The following is a 17,156-nucleotide window of genomic DNA, read 5'->3' as shown; positions in this document are numbered from 1 at the left end:
AAAAGCGGGTTTTCTCTAGAACACCTCACCTGGAGAGCCCTGAAATCAGTTAAGTGTTTGTTATCCATGAACTGATTTATGTTGGCCAGTCATTCTCTGTGGTCAGTCTTGTGACTCAGTGTGTTTTTGGGTTGTTTTTTGTTTGTTTGTTTTGTTTTGTTTGTAAAAGTTATTTTTTGTGCAGATGCTTTCAAGCCGATAATATACTTGTGATCTCAATCAAGCATGATTTCATACAGAATAAGTCACAGATCTATAAATGTTCCTTTGTGAACATATCAATGTGCATAACGAAGAGATATTATAAAAATGACCTTCATGTCAATATTTTGTTTTTCTTTTGTTGGATATACAGTTAAAAATGTGGGGGTGCAGATGGCAATAGCACCTCCTGACCTTTACCTAGCTCACAGAGTACCATGCAGTACCAAGGGCATGACGTATGCGTTATCTTCTCTGGTCTTCATAATAAACCTGTGGTGTAGGTTATATAGCAATTTTGAAATGGATGAAAAGTCTGAGACTTAAAGAAAGTTTTTTGTGCAATTCATACTGCTGATGTGTGAGAGACCTCGGCCTCTACCCCAAGTCTTGAGAACTGTACGTTCCTTGTATCAACTACTGTCCTCTACTGCCTTCTGGTTTAAAAAGTATTATTAGTGATGCTTTATTGCGTAAAGCTTGTTAAAACATGAAGCAGTATCCTATGACATTAGCCCTGTGCAGAAACTTACTCCTAAAAACCTGAATCAAAACAAGCCAGAAGTAGGTCATTCAAATTAGGGTTGTAACAGATTTTTATCACAAACATAAGCATGCTGAGTCAGTGTACAGTTGAAGATCAAATTATGGTAAATGGATTTTTCTTAGAAAAATCAAAGAAGGCCCAGCAAGGTGGTTGACGGCTGCAGTTAAATAATGCTTTGACACTCACAAACAGTTCCAATTAGATTTATTGGTGAAAGAAGTTGTCAAGGTAATAATTGATGAGACCTGTTACTATAAAGACTTGACAACATATTGAAATAATATGGAAAGAGTGAAATGAGGATAGTATTGAAATAATATGAAACAAATCCCTCACAGTATTGCATATTATAGACTTTAATATATATTTTCCTTTTTAGAAATTTTTTGTAATGTCTGTTTATTTTTGAGAGTGAGACAGGTGACAGGGTGGGAGCAGCAGAGGGGCAGAAAGGGAGGGGGACACAGAATCTGAAGAGGTTCCAGGCTCTGAGCTGTCAGCGGAGAGCCCGATGTGGGGCTCAAACCCATGAACCATGAGACCATGACCTGAGTCAAAGTCAGATGCTTAACCAACTGAGCCAACCAGGCGCCCCAATTTAATACGTATTTCCAGTGAGAAGAATCATCCCCAAAGGAAGGGTTTTTTCACATTTCTTACTTTATAGCAACTTATTTTGTTTCTCCATTTTACTTTGTAAATCTTTTGGAGGGTAAATATGTCTATTTCTTACTGTTGTTTAGTTCTTGGGCAGTGGAGACAAGACTTTGAAAGGTTAAACAGGCTATATTTTCACCAGTGTTTCATTGTACTTAGCCATCTGTATATACAGTGAGAATATGTGGGAATTTTTTTCTTTTCACCTGTAAGTTTCTTAATATATGGGCTTGTAAAGCTTAGTAGTAATTTAATTTGGTTATGAGATACTTGTAAAGGTATTTAACTGAAAAGTCAGCGTGCCTTGAATCCTCCCAGTTCATTTCTTTGGAACTCAGTACGAGTAAAAATAGATGGTCAAACTTCATGATGCTCTGGGTTCGTTAAAGTTAACCAGAAGATTTGCAAAGAGCTAATATTCTTTATTTGATATTCTTTATTTTAATATTACCCTGGCAGTTTGTAGATTTTTAAACTCCAATCTAGAAATACCAGGGCTAATATTAAGATAATTTCCTGTAAGTTTCCAAACGTTTTCAAGTGTCCTAACACCTCAATTTGATAATACATTTGGGCGAATTCATTACTTATTCCAGATGTACTGTAAATTGATATGGACAGTGCAGTGTGTTAGAAACCCATGGCGGGTCCAAGTGGTAGGCTTGCATAGTTTTTATTTTTTAAGATGTGTCATTGTGATCTTTTTTTTTTAAGAGGGTGTTTTCCGCTTTTGTGTTTTAGGGTCGTTGCTCCAGGGAGAACTGCAAATATCTTCATCCACCCCCACACTTAAAAACGCAGTTGGAGATAAATGGGCGCAATAACTTGATTCAGCAGAAGAACATGGCCATGTTGGCCCAGCAAATGCAACTAGCCAATGCCATGATGCCTGGTGCCCCATTACAACCTGTGGTAAGCGTGTTTTCAGTTCTCGTTCATGAAGTCTGTAATTCCAAGTGTTCAGGTTCAGTATAAAGTGATGACTGCACTCCATCAGGTGAACATAGGCAACAGTGTGAGTTCTCCAGCATTTTCTAGCAAAATTATCAAGCAAACCCGGAACCAGTTTTCACACTGTGAAGTTGCTCATCTTGTGGCCACGTCATGTGGAAATTTACATTAGAGCATGCTTTCCCCCTAAAACTCTCTCTACGTTAAATCTTAAGATTGGCAGGTATTAAAATGGTCATCAGACTCACCAGTATAGTCTGTGCATTTGCAGACTATAACGGCAATAATAATTTTAAAATTTGGCATAGATCATCTTTAATTTTGAGAAAAATCTTCCTTTCCTTCCTTCCTTGAAGAGTATCTGTTGCATAGCTTGTGATTCTTTTAAACTCAGATTGCAATTATTTTGTAGTTACAAATGCTAGGAGAATTCTGATAGTGGTGAATCAATATCATACACTTGCAAGTCTCATTAAAAGAGAACTAATCGGGAGAGAAAGAAACTCCCAGGGCTTTTAAGCGAAGAGCTAAATATTCTAAACTGTAGGTGATCATAGAGATTTAATGTTTACTGAGCTGGATATGTGAATAACTTTTGATTCTGAGCACATATTTATTTACTTGGGGTTTGGGGGAGTATATATATGAAAAATGACTTTAATAACCTTTACCCACATTTACTCATAAAAATGTAAGGTTAATATCCTAAGTAATTTTAGATTGCAAAAGGAGTCCTGATATTAATTGTGATCTACTAATTCTGTATTTAAATGCATGTTAAAATCTGAAATGATGAGAATATATCTTTCAGTAATTTATGTCACTAACTTATATGCAATATTAGAGGGTTGTGGAAATGTGAAGACCCATGGGTTTCTGATATGCTAATTGTAAGCATGTGTGCTAACTAATTTTTTTCCAAATACATTTTAACACCTGAACTCAATGTAATTATTATTCTCTCTTAGAACTTAATGCACCAATCATTCCAAAAAAGAGGGGGGGATTGCATTTCGAGGTGGGAGGGATCTCCATATCACGTCGGCAGTGATACCAATTATCAGTACTATGCAGTTGAGGTGAGAGAATATTATAATTCTGTGTCTGTTTCAACCTGATTTTTTTTCCATTATTGGGAACTCAGTTAAAAATATGATATCTTAAATTTATTTTTGTGATATCTGCTAATATTATATCTGTACTGGGATAGCATGAAGATTTGGTTAAAGAAGTTTAGTTATGATCATTCTTGGTAGCACAAAATATAGGATAAGAGCTTTCTTTTGCAACTGGCTCTCGCACAGTTTCAAAGATCTGATAAATCCTTGGGGTGGCTACTACTTTAGCTGATAGAAGATCTCTCATTGATGTGAGACACTTTGTTCCACTTAAACATTTAAAGCCTGCTTAGCGCCAGTCTCTATCCTCTCTGTGACCGGGAGCACCTCGAGGTCAACAAGTGTAATTCCCACGCTGTGGAAACCAGTGCTGGTCATGGCAGTGAGCAGCTCACTGTGAAGCCTTGGCCCATCTCCTGAGTTAGTCCTTGAGCTCTGCCCTCAAGGCCATTCCAGGGGCATCACGTGGGTAATCCTGGGACGAACCATAAACAATGTTTATGCTCATGTCTGTGAAATACAGTAACAAACGTGGTGTTTATGAAATCACGAAATCACAGTTTCTGAAACCATCAGAAAAATCACATTTTCTGGTGGTTTTGGTGGAAAGTTCTCTACTTCGACAAAACATTTATTTATATTAGTTGTGAGCACATTCAGGCTTTGTGTTAGTTTTCCCTGATATGACTAGATTTGAATGTGGAATTACCCTTCTGCTACAGGCATTCTGAGATCACAGTCTAAAATAGACTCTGTTCAGGGTGACTTTTTTGGTAACAAATATAGAAGTCGTTTTAATTATTCAATTTTAAAGTATTTGGGGCTTTAATGACTGTGGAGAAGGCTTTAATCCAGGAAATTTGCCTTCAAAACCCCACCTGAGACTTTGCGATTCTTTGTGTAGTCAGCCCTGTTTTGATGAGGGTCATGATACAGAGATTCGGAAATAAATGAGATGGTCATTACCAGCTGCTTACTGGAACTTTAATGCTGGGTCTACAAATAGGGATTATAACAGGGTTGGAAGCAGCCAGGATGGCTGCTAGGACAGATGTTAGTGTTTGAAGACAGAGCACAAATGTGGATCCAACCCAGGTAGTGGTTCTGTCAAAGATGATAACTGTGAGCACATCCTTAATAGCAGGAAGAGTAGGAATGTCTGAGTAGTCTCATGATTTGTAGTCAAGTAGGTGAAGCATCTTAGTTTTCTAGGGCTAACCAGTTTGGCCCCCAAACCATAGCCTGAAGGACCACGAAGAGAAGGAGCTGGGAAGCTCTAATCAAATCCAGAAGCATCTCCTATCGTGCCTGGCATATAACAAGAGATCAAAAATTTCTTGATGAGTGAAAGAATGAAGTAAGGAGTTTCCTTCCCCAAATACAAGGAAGAGAGCAGAGGTTTGTGTTAGTTTACCTGCCCCTGTGATTCCAAAGGAATCATGAGCAGGAGCCAGAGTACAAGCCCAATTATAGAGACTGTGGCATGGAATGGGGCATATGGTCAGATATGTATTAGCAGAGGCAGCCAGGGGCTTGGTGAGAGTACCACTGAGACCAGGCAATAGCTACTATGTCCCTCAATTGGGTTTTCCTCTTTTCATAAATTTTCAGAGACCGGGTCTCTCATTTTAAGATCTTCAGAATATGACCTTGGGCTGACTTGGGGAATTCAGGGATTTATAGGAGAGTTTCCTGTTTTTGTGGACTTTATGATGTTGTTCTGAAATGCGCCAAGCCAAGAACCAGAAAGAGGGCTTAACATTTTGGGAGCAAAGACAACACTCTAAGGGCATTTACTGCACTCACTACTTTTTGTATCAAAAATCCTCACAACCGTCCTATGAAGTAGATATTATTATCTCAACTTCAGCAATAAAGATACAGAGGTTCCGAAAGGTTAAATAATTTGCAAAAGGTACATGGCTCGTGTGTAGCAGGACAAGGATTTTATCCCAAGCTGTTCAGGTTCTGGCATCAATGCTGTAGAAACACTAGTGGGAGACATCCACCAACCATAGCTCTGAGTCCGTGGTTGATTCATTGGAAATCTCTGGCCTTCTTCAACATACAGTGAACGTTTAAAATATATTTTCTGCAAGTTCCTAACAATCTTCTAACACAATTGTTCCCATTTTGTAAGATGAGAAAATAAGTAGTTGAAAATAACAAATTGAATTTATCTCTGTCTCCTCCCTAAAATTTGCATAATACATGATTAAATAACTGCCATTAATTCTATTATCATTTCTAAGCCCCTAATAAAAATGTCAAAAGATCATATTTCTCCTTATTATATTGATATTTGAAGATAAATGGAAGACCTGTAGGACTTGATTACCCAAATTTTAAAAATTAAGTATTTGTATTTTTTTCTAACTACTACTTTAAAAAATGATTGCATTGCCATGCACTGTCTGATGTAAAGATAATCCAACAAGAAAACCAAACAACCTAACCAAATACAGACCGTATCTTGTGGCTCACAACTCGGAAGCATCTGGTATATTCCTTTGGTCCATCCCAGAAAGGTGTCTTCACAAATTCTGTTGATTCCAGCTGTCATTGCCCTTGAAGAACTCTGCATAAGTAGTGGTTATGGAGAGCTGTATCTGAGCTCTGGAGTCCCACTAGCAGTGACCTCATCTGCTTTTCTCTGTGCTCTCCAGGGATAACGTTGGCCATCCATAATTTCCAATGGCAGCTTCCCTTCAGGTACACACACCTAGCCGCCTTGAGGTACATAACTCAAGTTGAATTACTGTGCATTTCATGAATTTGAAGTAGCCTAGGGATAAAGAAATTCTGAGTTACTGCACTTAGCCAAAATCTTGGAAGCTTCCTTACAGTTCCCGTCGCCTCACCTTTGCTGTCACGGTGTTTCTTTGTCACAGCAGCTGGCAGTTGGGTGCTGAAAGCTTTGAAGTCATCATTTGTTACATGTCCAGGAACACCTAGAGTTCTTAAATTGGCTCTTAGTGCTTTACCTTCCAGTGTATTCAGCTAGTGATTGAGATAAGGCCACTTCATGACCAAGTGTTTCTGGTAAAATGTTTTCCACGGCCGTCATCCTGAGTCGTGCTCCCTCCACCTGTACTTCCAGTGCCTGTTTTGGTCAAGGAGTCTGTGCTTCCTGGAGCACCTTGACATTGGCCCAAATCTTAGGGACCAGGCCGTATGTGGTGATACCTTTTTACTTGATGGGCCAGACGTCAGTCTTCTTTATTTAAGTGTTATTACTTCATTAAAACTGATTGAAGGGTAAGGTAAAATTAAAGCTAGGTGGTCATTGTGATTTGCCCAGTCAGCGAGTCCGTCCAGAAGCGGACTTTAAATGGTATTTCTTATTTTAATTCCAGTCATATGTTGCCTTCTTATAAAAAAAAAAAAAAAAAAAAAAGGACATCGCAATGTGAATTTGTTGAGAATTTCCATTAGCTTTTGGCCATTTATATGCAAAACAATTGTTTACAGAGACTTCTGTAGCTCCTGTATAGGATTGTGTATACCCAGAAACATGGTTTCATACACCTTGATTGTGTGCTGTCGAGTGAAAATAAAGGTTTATTCTTTTACTGCTTGCAGGATCAACCTTTACAAAGACACACACACACACACACACACACACACACACACATATGCACGCACAAGTAAAATCGAGAAAAATCTGACAAAATTTGTCTTCTGTAAATTGCAACAGACACTGATTAGATATTATTTATTATATGCACTCCATTAACTTTTTGTTAAAAGTCACAAACATTATATGCAAAATAAACCGTGATTCACATCATGTATTAAAATAAGTTAGGGCCCCTATGCTATTTGCCACATTACAGCATGGTAATAATATATTACTGAAAAAAACTTAGCTCAGCATAAAAAAGTAAATCATACTTTTCAAACAAGCATACGAGATAAATTAATGATTAAATTTTCAGGTGCGGAGGAAGTAACATGAAATCTCTCCTTTTTTTTTTTAATGTTCAAACATCTATACTAGAAAACATTTAATGCATTTGCTGATTAGTTTGTGTGCTGGAGAAGCCAGTTAGTAAATCCATTAATAACAGTCACTGTGTGTAGTCAAATGTGTGTAGGGGACCTGCGTAGATCGCAGTCACAGGCTGGATGCAGAATGAAGGCAGCACATTGCATAAGGCAGCAGTCTGAGTGCCTGCAGGGTAGAAGAGATGGTTAAGTAAACACATGTGGTGATCATTGCCAAATTCGAGTGCCGAGGAGTTCTGTGGTAACAGAGGGTAGGAGAAACCTCGTCAGAGTTGGAGATGTGGGTGGATCAGGGGAAGCTTCAAGAGAAAGAGTCGTGATTCTTGAAGCATGATTAGGAATTAAACAAGTGGACTGGGCAGGAGCAACCTTCAATGTAGAGGGAAAAACCATGTTAAGAAGGAAGCCGTAAGAAAACCTGTCTCCCTAGAGACCTTACGCAGAATCAGAAATCTGAATCTATTTCTGTGTTTAAATGGTAGAAGACCACATAATGTATGGAATTGAAATTACCCAAGAGATTTAAAAAGTACTGCAGAGAATGTGATGAGTGGGGAGTGCCAGGGCATTCGGGGGTTGAAGCTCTCCAGAGGATTCTAATGGCCAGCCAGCACTGAGAACCTCAGGTTTCAGAATCACCTGAAATCAGACACACCTGTATCCAAATCCTAAGTCTTACATACACTCATTTATGATTATGGACACATAATCTGTGTGAGCGCTTTTCCTTGTCTGCAGAATGGGAGGGAGTAATGAAACCACCCCCCCCCCCCGACAAGACTATAATTTAATTCGTCCACGTATTCATTCATTCACTCATTCATTCAGTGTATATTTATTGAGTACTTACTATGTTCTAGGCAGCTAGCTAGATTCTGGGGATTTGGCAGTGAACTCTACAGATATCTGTGCCACCCGCCCCCCTCCCCCAACTCCAAACAGAAACAATGGAGGTTTTTTTTTTCCTTTGCCCTATGGCGTTTATATTTTACTCTTATGAGAATTAAATATAATAACATAGGTAAAGCACTTAGCACAATGCCTGGCACACAATAAATAGAGGGAAGTCTAGTAATAATCATGTTTGCTCACATTTAACTAGGGTCATAATGTGAAATTGAATAACATTTTAATTTATAATAAAGCCTGATTACTTTAATGGAATCAGAATGTCTCATTTAAAACAAACAAGTGATTAGCCCATAAATGCACTGACGTCATAAGATTGCAGTTTGTTTTTTCTCTGCTGAGGGTGTTCACTGCCAAAAGGCAATCATAAGTCAACCTTCCTTATGCCTTCCAGGAACAAAGATACCTGTAAATCATTATTACAAGAATGTAGTCAGTATCAGATACACCAATTACATAGTTATATGTTATCCTGTGGAGATTTAAGAGAAAATAGGGTGCACTTGATAATACCATAGCATTAATATCCGTCCCTGCGACTCTGCCGAACTGTCTGCAGGATGGCTTTGGGAATGGAGAATTGGCAGTGAAGCAGTTCCCCAGCTTGACTAATCTGATTAGGGCACTGATAAGACCAAGCAGTGACCTACCTCCAGCAAGGTGCTCTTTGAAAAAGGAATGTAACAAATGCGTAAAACCTCAAAATAACGGAAGGAATGTTGCACTTTTTGGGAGCAGCCTTTGGAATCAAGTTTCATAGTATAGAGCTATTATCATCATCGATCGGCTACCTGTTTAGCAAATAGCTCTACTTATCTGGAGAGAGAACAGAGAGAGCGCTTGCTGAATAGTTGATGTTTCAGAATTTTAAAAAGAGTTTTTTGAATATTTATTTTTGATACAGAGACAGAGCATGAGCAGGGGAGGGGCAGAAAGAGAGGGAGACACAGAATCTGAAGGAGGGGCAGAGAGAGAGGGAGACACAGAATCCAAAGCAGGCTCCAGGCTCTGAGCTGTCAGCACAGAGCCCAACGCAGGGCTCGAACCCACGAGCTGTGAGATCATGACCTGAGCCGAAGTTGGTGACTTAACCAACTGAGCCACCCAGGCGCCCCTGTTTCAGATTTTTAAAGCTGCTAGATTTCGCATGGGGACAGTGCCCTAAAATTCTTCAGATTTGAATTTGCTCTGCTGAATTCAGTCAGAAAATCCATTCACATGACAACTCAATAGAAACAATCCAGCAGGAAAATTGTTGCCAGTTAATAAGATCAATATTTTTAGTTAGAAGTATTCTTTTATCTGTAATATGTAACTGTTGCATTATATGCATTGTGGATTATAAATTTATGCAGTGAGATTTAACAGAGGTGAATTTTATTCATCCCCGGTCTTACTCTCTTCAAGTAAGAATGCTTTTCTTAAAAATAAATGATTTTTCTTGCCGCCAAATAGCTTTGTAAATTTGACCTCTGCTTCTAAATAATTCTGGTAGATTGTGTACAGGGACATAAACATCTCAGTAACTTTCCAAAGTATGCATTCATTAAGAAGGTTCTACCTGAAAAATACACGTTAATTCATAGCAATAGAATACAAAGAGGAATGATACAGACTGTTGTCCGTATTTTAAACAGGTCTTCTGGTCTTCTGTGCTTGGTTGCTTATAATTCTTAAATACCTAATAAGAAATTAGAGTGTTGGTCTCATTGAAATTACAATCAGTGTATATGTAACAGTGTATGTTTAACCTGGATATTTCTGAGTAGAAGTCCAAGTTCAGCACATACTCACTGTACAAGTCAACCCTTGTCCTGGCACTGCCTTAGCAGCCAGTAGACAGTGGAGCAGTAAAAAATCAGCTGCTATTCAAGTAACTGTAGATGGAGAGAGATTGCTCTGGGCCCCAGTTTCTGACAGATTATTGATTGTTTGTATCTGGAATGCTCAGGTGGTTTCCTGTTGTCAGTGCTTTGGGCAGGGACAGGGCTGAGGACCAGAGGTATTACTTTAGGCCACTTCATTAGGCAGGAGCCAGCGACCTGGCAGGGCAGCTAACCATAGCATTCAAACCAACACGTTTGGAAGCATAATTACAACTTGAAAATATGAGTGGAATGTATGGTATATTGTTTCTTCTTCCTAGTGAATCAGATTATGTATGAAATATTCTGTTTTCCATGGTCTTAATAAGAACGTGTACAGTAGCTGCAAAAATTCTGTCCTAAAACAATTTGTGAAGTCGAGAAAAAAGTGCATCCCGTAGGACAGGGATTTTCAACCTAAACACTACTGACATTGGGGCTGGATCCTGCTGTGTTGTGAGGGCTGTGCTGTGTGTTGCAGGCCACTTAGCAGCATCCCTCGCCTCCACGCATGAGACACAACAGCGCCCCCAAGCTGTGACAATCAAAAATGTCTCCAGACATTGCCAAATGTGTCCTACAAGGCAAAATCACCTACGTAATTGAGAACCACTGCCCTAAGAAAAAGAGAATTCTTGAATTCCATTTTACCCTTCTAAATATGGGGCAAGTCAGGGCCAGCCTAAATAAGGGTGTGTGTGTGTGTGTGTGTGTGTGTGTGTATTTTAAACATTTCTTTTGAGCTATGGGAATTACCCTTACATCTTAATTATATAAGACTTTATTCCAAAACTCTCTTGAATACTATGTAAACTCAGGGTTCATCTAACTTCTTATTTCTATAGGAGGGAAGAATTAGCTACATTCTAGTGTCCCCTTCATTTTAAATAATTTGTCCACGATTCTGTTCCTTATACCACAGGGTAAAGAAAATTGTTAAAAAAAAGTCCCTTAAAAAACAGGATCCATTTTGTCCATGAGTTTTTGTATTTTGGAGACAAACGTTATTATTACACAAAGTATCAAACTTCAAGAATTGAAAATCTATTGAATTAGGAAGCTAAAAGATACCACCCACGGGCAGAAAATTGTTGAGCTAGATTATGCTTTAAAAACTGGAAAAGCAAATCACTAAAGTAGATTTCAAGTAAATTATTTAATTCTACTTAAGAACAGATATATTTTCTGATATGCAGATCTTCATATCACATCCTCCGATATCCATTAAAGCATTTCTGGCAGAAATTCTATCTTGTCACAAAATACCATGTGTATTTTTTTTAAACCGTGTAGCATTTCTTTAGAAGTTTTCTGTTTCAGACTTTCAGACATTCAGAATGGCTTCTCCCTAGTAAGGTAAATTCTTCGTTAAACGTTTCACAGGAGTGTGATAAACTGTTGGAATATTTACAGTTTCTTTGGAAGAGCCTGCAACAAGTGAATATGCCGAATAGTTTACCTCGTGTGTTCAAGAGAAATGGTGTCATCATCATCTTTCACATGTCCCATGAGATTTATTTCCAGTTTATATTGACTGTGAAACTCTGTTATCCGCTGGGAGTTCTGCTTTATTTATTCCAGATAATAGGACACTTGCAACCCATTAACAGTTGTAAACAGATCTCTCAAGTTCATCTGACGTAGCAATTATGAAATGTATTTCTTAGACAAGTTTCTAGGATTATATCAGGATAAAAATGGAGATTAGGTGACCCAGGAAGTTTCTGTATTGAATAATTGATCTATTATTCAAAAAGAAATTACAAGCATTATGGACACCAAGTTTCAAAATCCCAGCAGAAAATTTAATGGGTAAATTACCTATTGTATTCTAGAAAAACATTGATTTGAGGAATGCTTATTCAAGAAACATTCTTATCCTGAATGAAAGTAAATAAACATAGAATTAAATGAAAAGAGGGAGGGCGGAAAGGAAGGATGGATTATGGATGGATGGATGGATGGATGGATGGATGAGGGATAGATTATATAATGTAGAATATCAAATTTGAGCCAAGACCTGTATATTAAATTTTGCTTTTTATTTTATTTTTCAGCCAATGTTTTCAGTTGCACCAAGCTTAGCCACCAATGCATCAGCAGCCTTTAATCCCTACCTGGGACCTGTTTCTCCAAGCCTGGTTCCAGCAGAGATCTTGCCGACCGCACCAATGTTGGTCACAGGGAATCCTGGGGTCCCCGTGCCTGCAGCTGCTGCGGCTGCTGCACAGAAATTAATGCGGACAGACAGACTTGAGGTAGGAATGCTTCACTGGTTCCTTTATGTACTCCGTTCTGATTTTCAGAGTGTGCTGCTTGTTTACTTCTTCCACGGCCGTAAAGGTTAAACAATATTTGAAGCAGATCTTGGTTTGGTGTTTGGAGCATTTTGCGAGAATTTAGGTATGCCATATTTGACCAGTGAAATGATTACGAGAGCCACAGCATCTGTATGTATAATAGCGGATAGGAACTTGGACTCTGGGGTTAGACCACTCGTTACTTCATTGGGCCTCGGTTTCCTCATCCTTAACATGGAGATAATAATGGCCCTTACCTCCAGGAGTGTCTGACACACGGCAAATGCCTGCTAAATGTTGGTTGTTGTTGTTGCTAGTTAGAACCACCAAGGGGCGCCTGGCTGGCTCAGTCCGTTAAGCGTCAGACTTTGGCTCAGGTCATGATCTCATGGTACCTAGGTTGGAGCCCCACGTCAGGCTCTGTGCTGATGGCTCAGAGCCTGGAGCCTGCTTTAGATTCTGTGTCTCCCTCTTTCTGCCTCTCTCCTGCTCGTGCTTGGTCTCTCTCTGTGTCTCAAAAATAAATAAATGTTAAAAAAAATCTTTAAAGAAAAAAAAGAACAACCAATTCTGTTCATCCCCTGACACTTTGTTCTCATAACGATTTGCTCCGCTACTATCTATAAAGCATTTTAGAATTTATTATTGGGAATTTCCTCATAGGCCTCACAGTATTTTGGTTGGAATAATAGCAAGGCAGCTTTGTTTGTGAAATGTGCTCTTATAAAAATGGTTTAAATTGGAAAGCGTATGATGCTCCAAGTCTCAGAGTCGAGGATGATCAGATCTATATGCTTTGCTGTTGCTGCATGAAAAAGAAATTAAAGAAGTAAATCTTACATTGAAGTGGTTGTTTCAGAATTGGAACATGGCTATAAATTAATGGATTTGGTAAACTTCAGATGAAGAAAACAAAATGGCAACATTATTGTACATTGAAGCTCTAAAACCCGGCATTCATGTCCAACTAAGGAACAAAGTGACTTTTTCCTTTTCCTCTGGTTAGGATGAGGCAGTAGGTAGTTGGGGCCGAGAAGTTTTGGTGTTACTAGTTACTAAGAAAGAGGCAAAATAAGGCTGTTGTGTGACCCTAACTGACCCTAAATCAGTTTAGCAGGAATTTATTTAATAAGCACCAGTTTCTCGTTGGTAGGGCTTTACTGCATTCATTGCAAAAGATCTCAGATTTGAAGGTAGTGGGAACCGTCACCACCTTTTTTGATGGTGGTAACAGTAGTTGGTATTTACTGGGGATTTACTCTACCAAACACAGCATCAACCCATCACATGCATTGCATCGTTAACCTTCAAAACAATCTGCTGAGGAAGATACTGTTAACTCCATCTTATAGGGCAAGAGATTTAGGGGAAAGCTGTGGCAAAACTTCCTCAAGGTCATGGAAAGGATGCTCCAGTTGGGTGTGAGCTCAGAGCTCCATTTTTAAACACTGTTTAAATCTCTCATTCCCATACAAGTGATAGTACAGAGAGGAAGCAAGACATTTTGGCGCCCATATGTTCTTTAGAGTGCATTGTTTGTTTGCATGTTTACCTTTCATGAAAATTTTGGGAAAAGCTACTGATGAAGCCAGTCCAATAAGGACAACTCCGAAAGGACGTGGAGACCTAGTTGTGTGCCCTCTGTGGACCAAGGACGGCTGTGTGCTAGAGATACACTTTCACTTGTGGGTGGTTGGTCGTTGTGCAGTTGCACTTGCTCATTATTTAACTAATGCTGTTTTCAGATAACTTAGGAGGCAATTTAGGAATTTTAAATATTTAAAAAAATCACTCGATGATTAACGTGTGAGTCACCTTCCCCCTCCCCTGATCTTTCTCAAGCAAACCCTCGGTTCATAATGCATAATTGTTGATTGATGGGAACCAAATAGGCAGTCTGGGATGACCTTTAATGAATTAGTTTTTGATAGGAGATGATATTTAAGAAGCTTAAAAATCTCTCTTTAAATCTCCTTAAAGGCTGAGCTGTGTGGTCCGAACTCTTATAAACTCATCCGACCATAGTTTTAGGTAGTCTGTAATTGGTTATATTTTGATTAGTATTTAATTTAAAATAAGTACTTTTGGGGCACCTGAGTGGCTCAATCAGTTAAGCATCTGACTTCAGGTCAGGTCGTGATCTCACAGTTCATGGGTTCAAGCCCCATCGTCGGGCTCTGCGCTGACAGCTTGGAGCCTGGAGCCTGCTTCGGATTCTGTGTCTCCTTCTCTCTCTGCCCCTCCCCCACTTGTGCTTGCTCGCTCTGTCTCAAAAATAAATAAACACTTTTAAACAATAAAATAAGTACTTTTATTATTAGTTCTGGAGTTTTCTTGTGAGGAGCTACTTTGTGTATTTTGTCTGTCTTCTGCTACAGTGACAGCAGTTGGCTGCTGTGACATGACTGTCATTTCCTTTTAACCTGAATTCCTCTTATCTCAGTGCTTGATAGTGGTAGGGCAGCATCCTGTCTTATTCTGGTTAACAGGAGCTGCTGCCCTGTCACAGTTACAGTCTGTTAGCATATTGCACTGTGAAGCTAAGGGGCATGTCGTTCTGCTTGGCGCTGTGATTTTAGACACTCCTGTCTTCGGGTTATTTCCTCTCATGCTAACTGCACAGCATATCGCAATCCAAAAGACATGGCAGTAAGTGCACACACTTATTTACCAGTTCACCACATGTGTAGTTATTTCGCTTTAAATCTATATGCTCTTGTTTTTGCCTCTTGGAACTCTGAAGTGCGTGTTTGAAGTTTGAGTTCCTTTTAAGGTGAAAAAAGTTTAAATCAGTTTAAATATTGGCCAACTGTTCTTGCCACTTCTTTCTCTCTTTCTGCTCCAAATTGTTAGACCATAAGGAAATTAAAAATACCATAGATTATCAGCCTTCTGGTTCTTCTGTTTGGGAGAACTGACACATATTTACAGCACTCACTGTGATACTACAAAAAATGTTAAGTCAAACAACAGGAATCCAAGAATTAGTGTTCGCAGTTTTGCTAATTAGATGAGTAAGTGTGGGTCAAGTTTCTGATCTTTTCTGAACTTCATATTCCACACATATAAAATTAGGGGATTGTACCAGATAATCTGTAAGATCACCTCCAGTTAGAATATTCTAGAAGACATTTAGGTTGTCTTTTTGTTTTTAATGCCAGCCACAAGTTATTGAAAATTTTATTTAAATATAACATTCAAATAAGCATATTTAATAAATACATTAAATTAGTTTAAATATACAAATGTATATTACATGTTTTATTAAATATATAGATGTAAAACACACATCAACTTTATATCAATATCCATATTATCCATTCTTTGTTGGATACCTTTTAAGAGACTTTGTAGCGGTATGCTTTCTATACTGTAAAATTCGGTATTCATGGTTTTCTCTAAAGAGGAGCAAATCTCTTAAATATTGGTCACTGAAATGAGGCTTTTAAAATTACATTTTTAACTTTGGGATACCTTTTTGTAATTTGCAAGCAGCAGTTTATTTTCAATGCTTGTTTTAAGAAATTGTTGGGACGCCTGAGTGGCTCAGTTGGTTAAGCATCCAACTTTAGCTCAGGTCATGATCTCACTGTTCGTGGGTTCAGGTCCCACGTTGGACTCTGTGCTGACAGCTCAGAGCCTGGAGCTTGCTTTGGATTCTGTCTCCCTCTCTCTCTGCCCATCCTCCACATGCTCTCTTTCTTTCTCAAAAATAAATAAAAATTAAAAAAAAAAGAAATTGTTAAAATTTATAAGTACTAGACAGGACTGAGGTTTTCAGTCATATCCTTACTTTATTATGAAGAGTTGGTAATTAAGAAATTATTGTTTGACTTATTTTCATGATAACACAGTAATTTTTATGGTGCAAAAAGGATCCATGAATGCATTCATTCCCTCGTTTATTCAACAATATCCAAAGAACTACTGAACATCTTTCAAGTAAAAAAATACTTGTGAGGAATACCTTTGAAACCTTTCAACGGCTATCAATAGCAAGAAAAGATCCACATCAGAATAGTGCCATACTCACAAATGATACCCAATAACTTGTTAAATGAATAAATGAGCCAGTCAACCAGTTAATTAATTAATCACAAAAAGATACATGCCCTTATTCAGAGTTTAGTGTAATCCAACAGAGAAGATAACACAGGATAAATTTTTAACATTTGTTAACATTCTCCTTGGGAACATGTTTACATTTTGAGCATTCCAGCTACAAAACATGGCATCTTGTTCTTGCCCTTAGTCCTAGAGCCGTGGTTTCCAAGTTTTAATGGGATTAGAGTCACATGGGATGATTGCTAAAAATGCAGGGCCTCATCCCCATAGACTGATTCCGTAGGTCTTCCTTCACTGGGGGAGTCTTTTTCACAAATCTGCCAGGTGATCTTAAACACAAATAGTCTGTAAAATACTTACTGAACAGGATGCCAGCACCTGTTATTTAAGGCTTAACTTTTCATCATTTACCTTATGTACAGTTATTTGTGACTCAGAATTAAAAACCTTCCTCCTCCAAAATACTTAACATTCTACATTTTGTTAGGTTGCTAAGAACGCAGTGCACATAATGAAATAGTTCAAGTAAACTGAT

General features: G+C 38.5%; 1 protein-coding gene across 20 annotated transcripts in view; it reads left to right on the top strand.

Moving 5' to 3' along the window:
* The window catches only part of MBNL1 (muscleblind like splicing regulator 1), a 204,840-nt gene that overhangs the window by 160,094 nt on the left and 27,590 nt on the right, over window positions 1-17,156 (top strand). For all 20 annotated transcript variants that reach the window (XR_008297929.1, XR_008297928.1, XM_027061581.2 and 17 more), the window contains 2 exons: window positions 2,147-2,317; window positions 12,314-12,514. Coding sequence is in view for 18 of the 20 variants with exons in the window: in XM_027061581.2 (XP_026917382.1) it covers window positions 2,147-2,317; window positions 12,314-12,514 (372 nt within the window). In the remaining 2 variants the exon portion in view is untranslated. The remainder of the gene's footprint in view (window positions 1-2,146; window positions 2,318-12,313; window positions 12,515-17,156) is intronic.

Source organism: Acinonyx jubatus, chromosome C2, assembly GCF_027475565.1.
Source record: "Acinonyx jubatus isolate Ajub_Pintada_27869175 chromosome C2, VMU_Ajub_asm_v1.0, whole genome shotgun sequence".
NCBI classification, from domain to species: domain Eukaryota; kingdom Metazoa; phylum Chordata; class Mammalia; order Carnivora; family Felidae; genus Acinonyx; species Acinonyx jubatus.
Note: the sequence above shows the minus strand (reverse complement) of the source record. Positions and strands in the feature narration are given on the sequence as shown.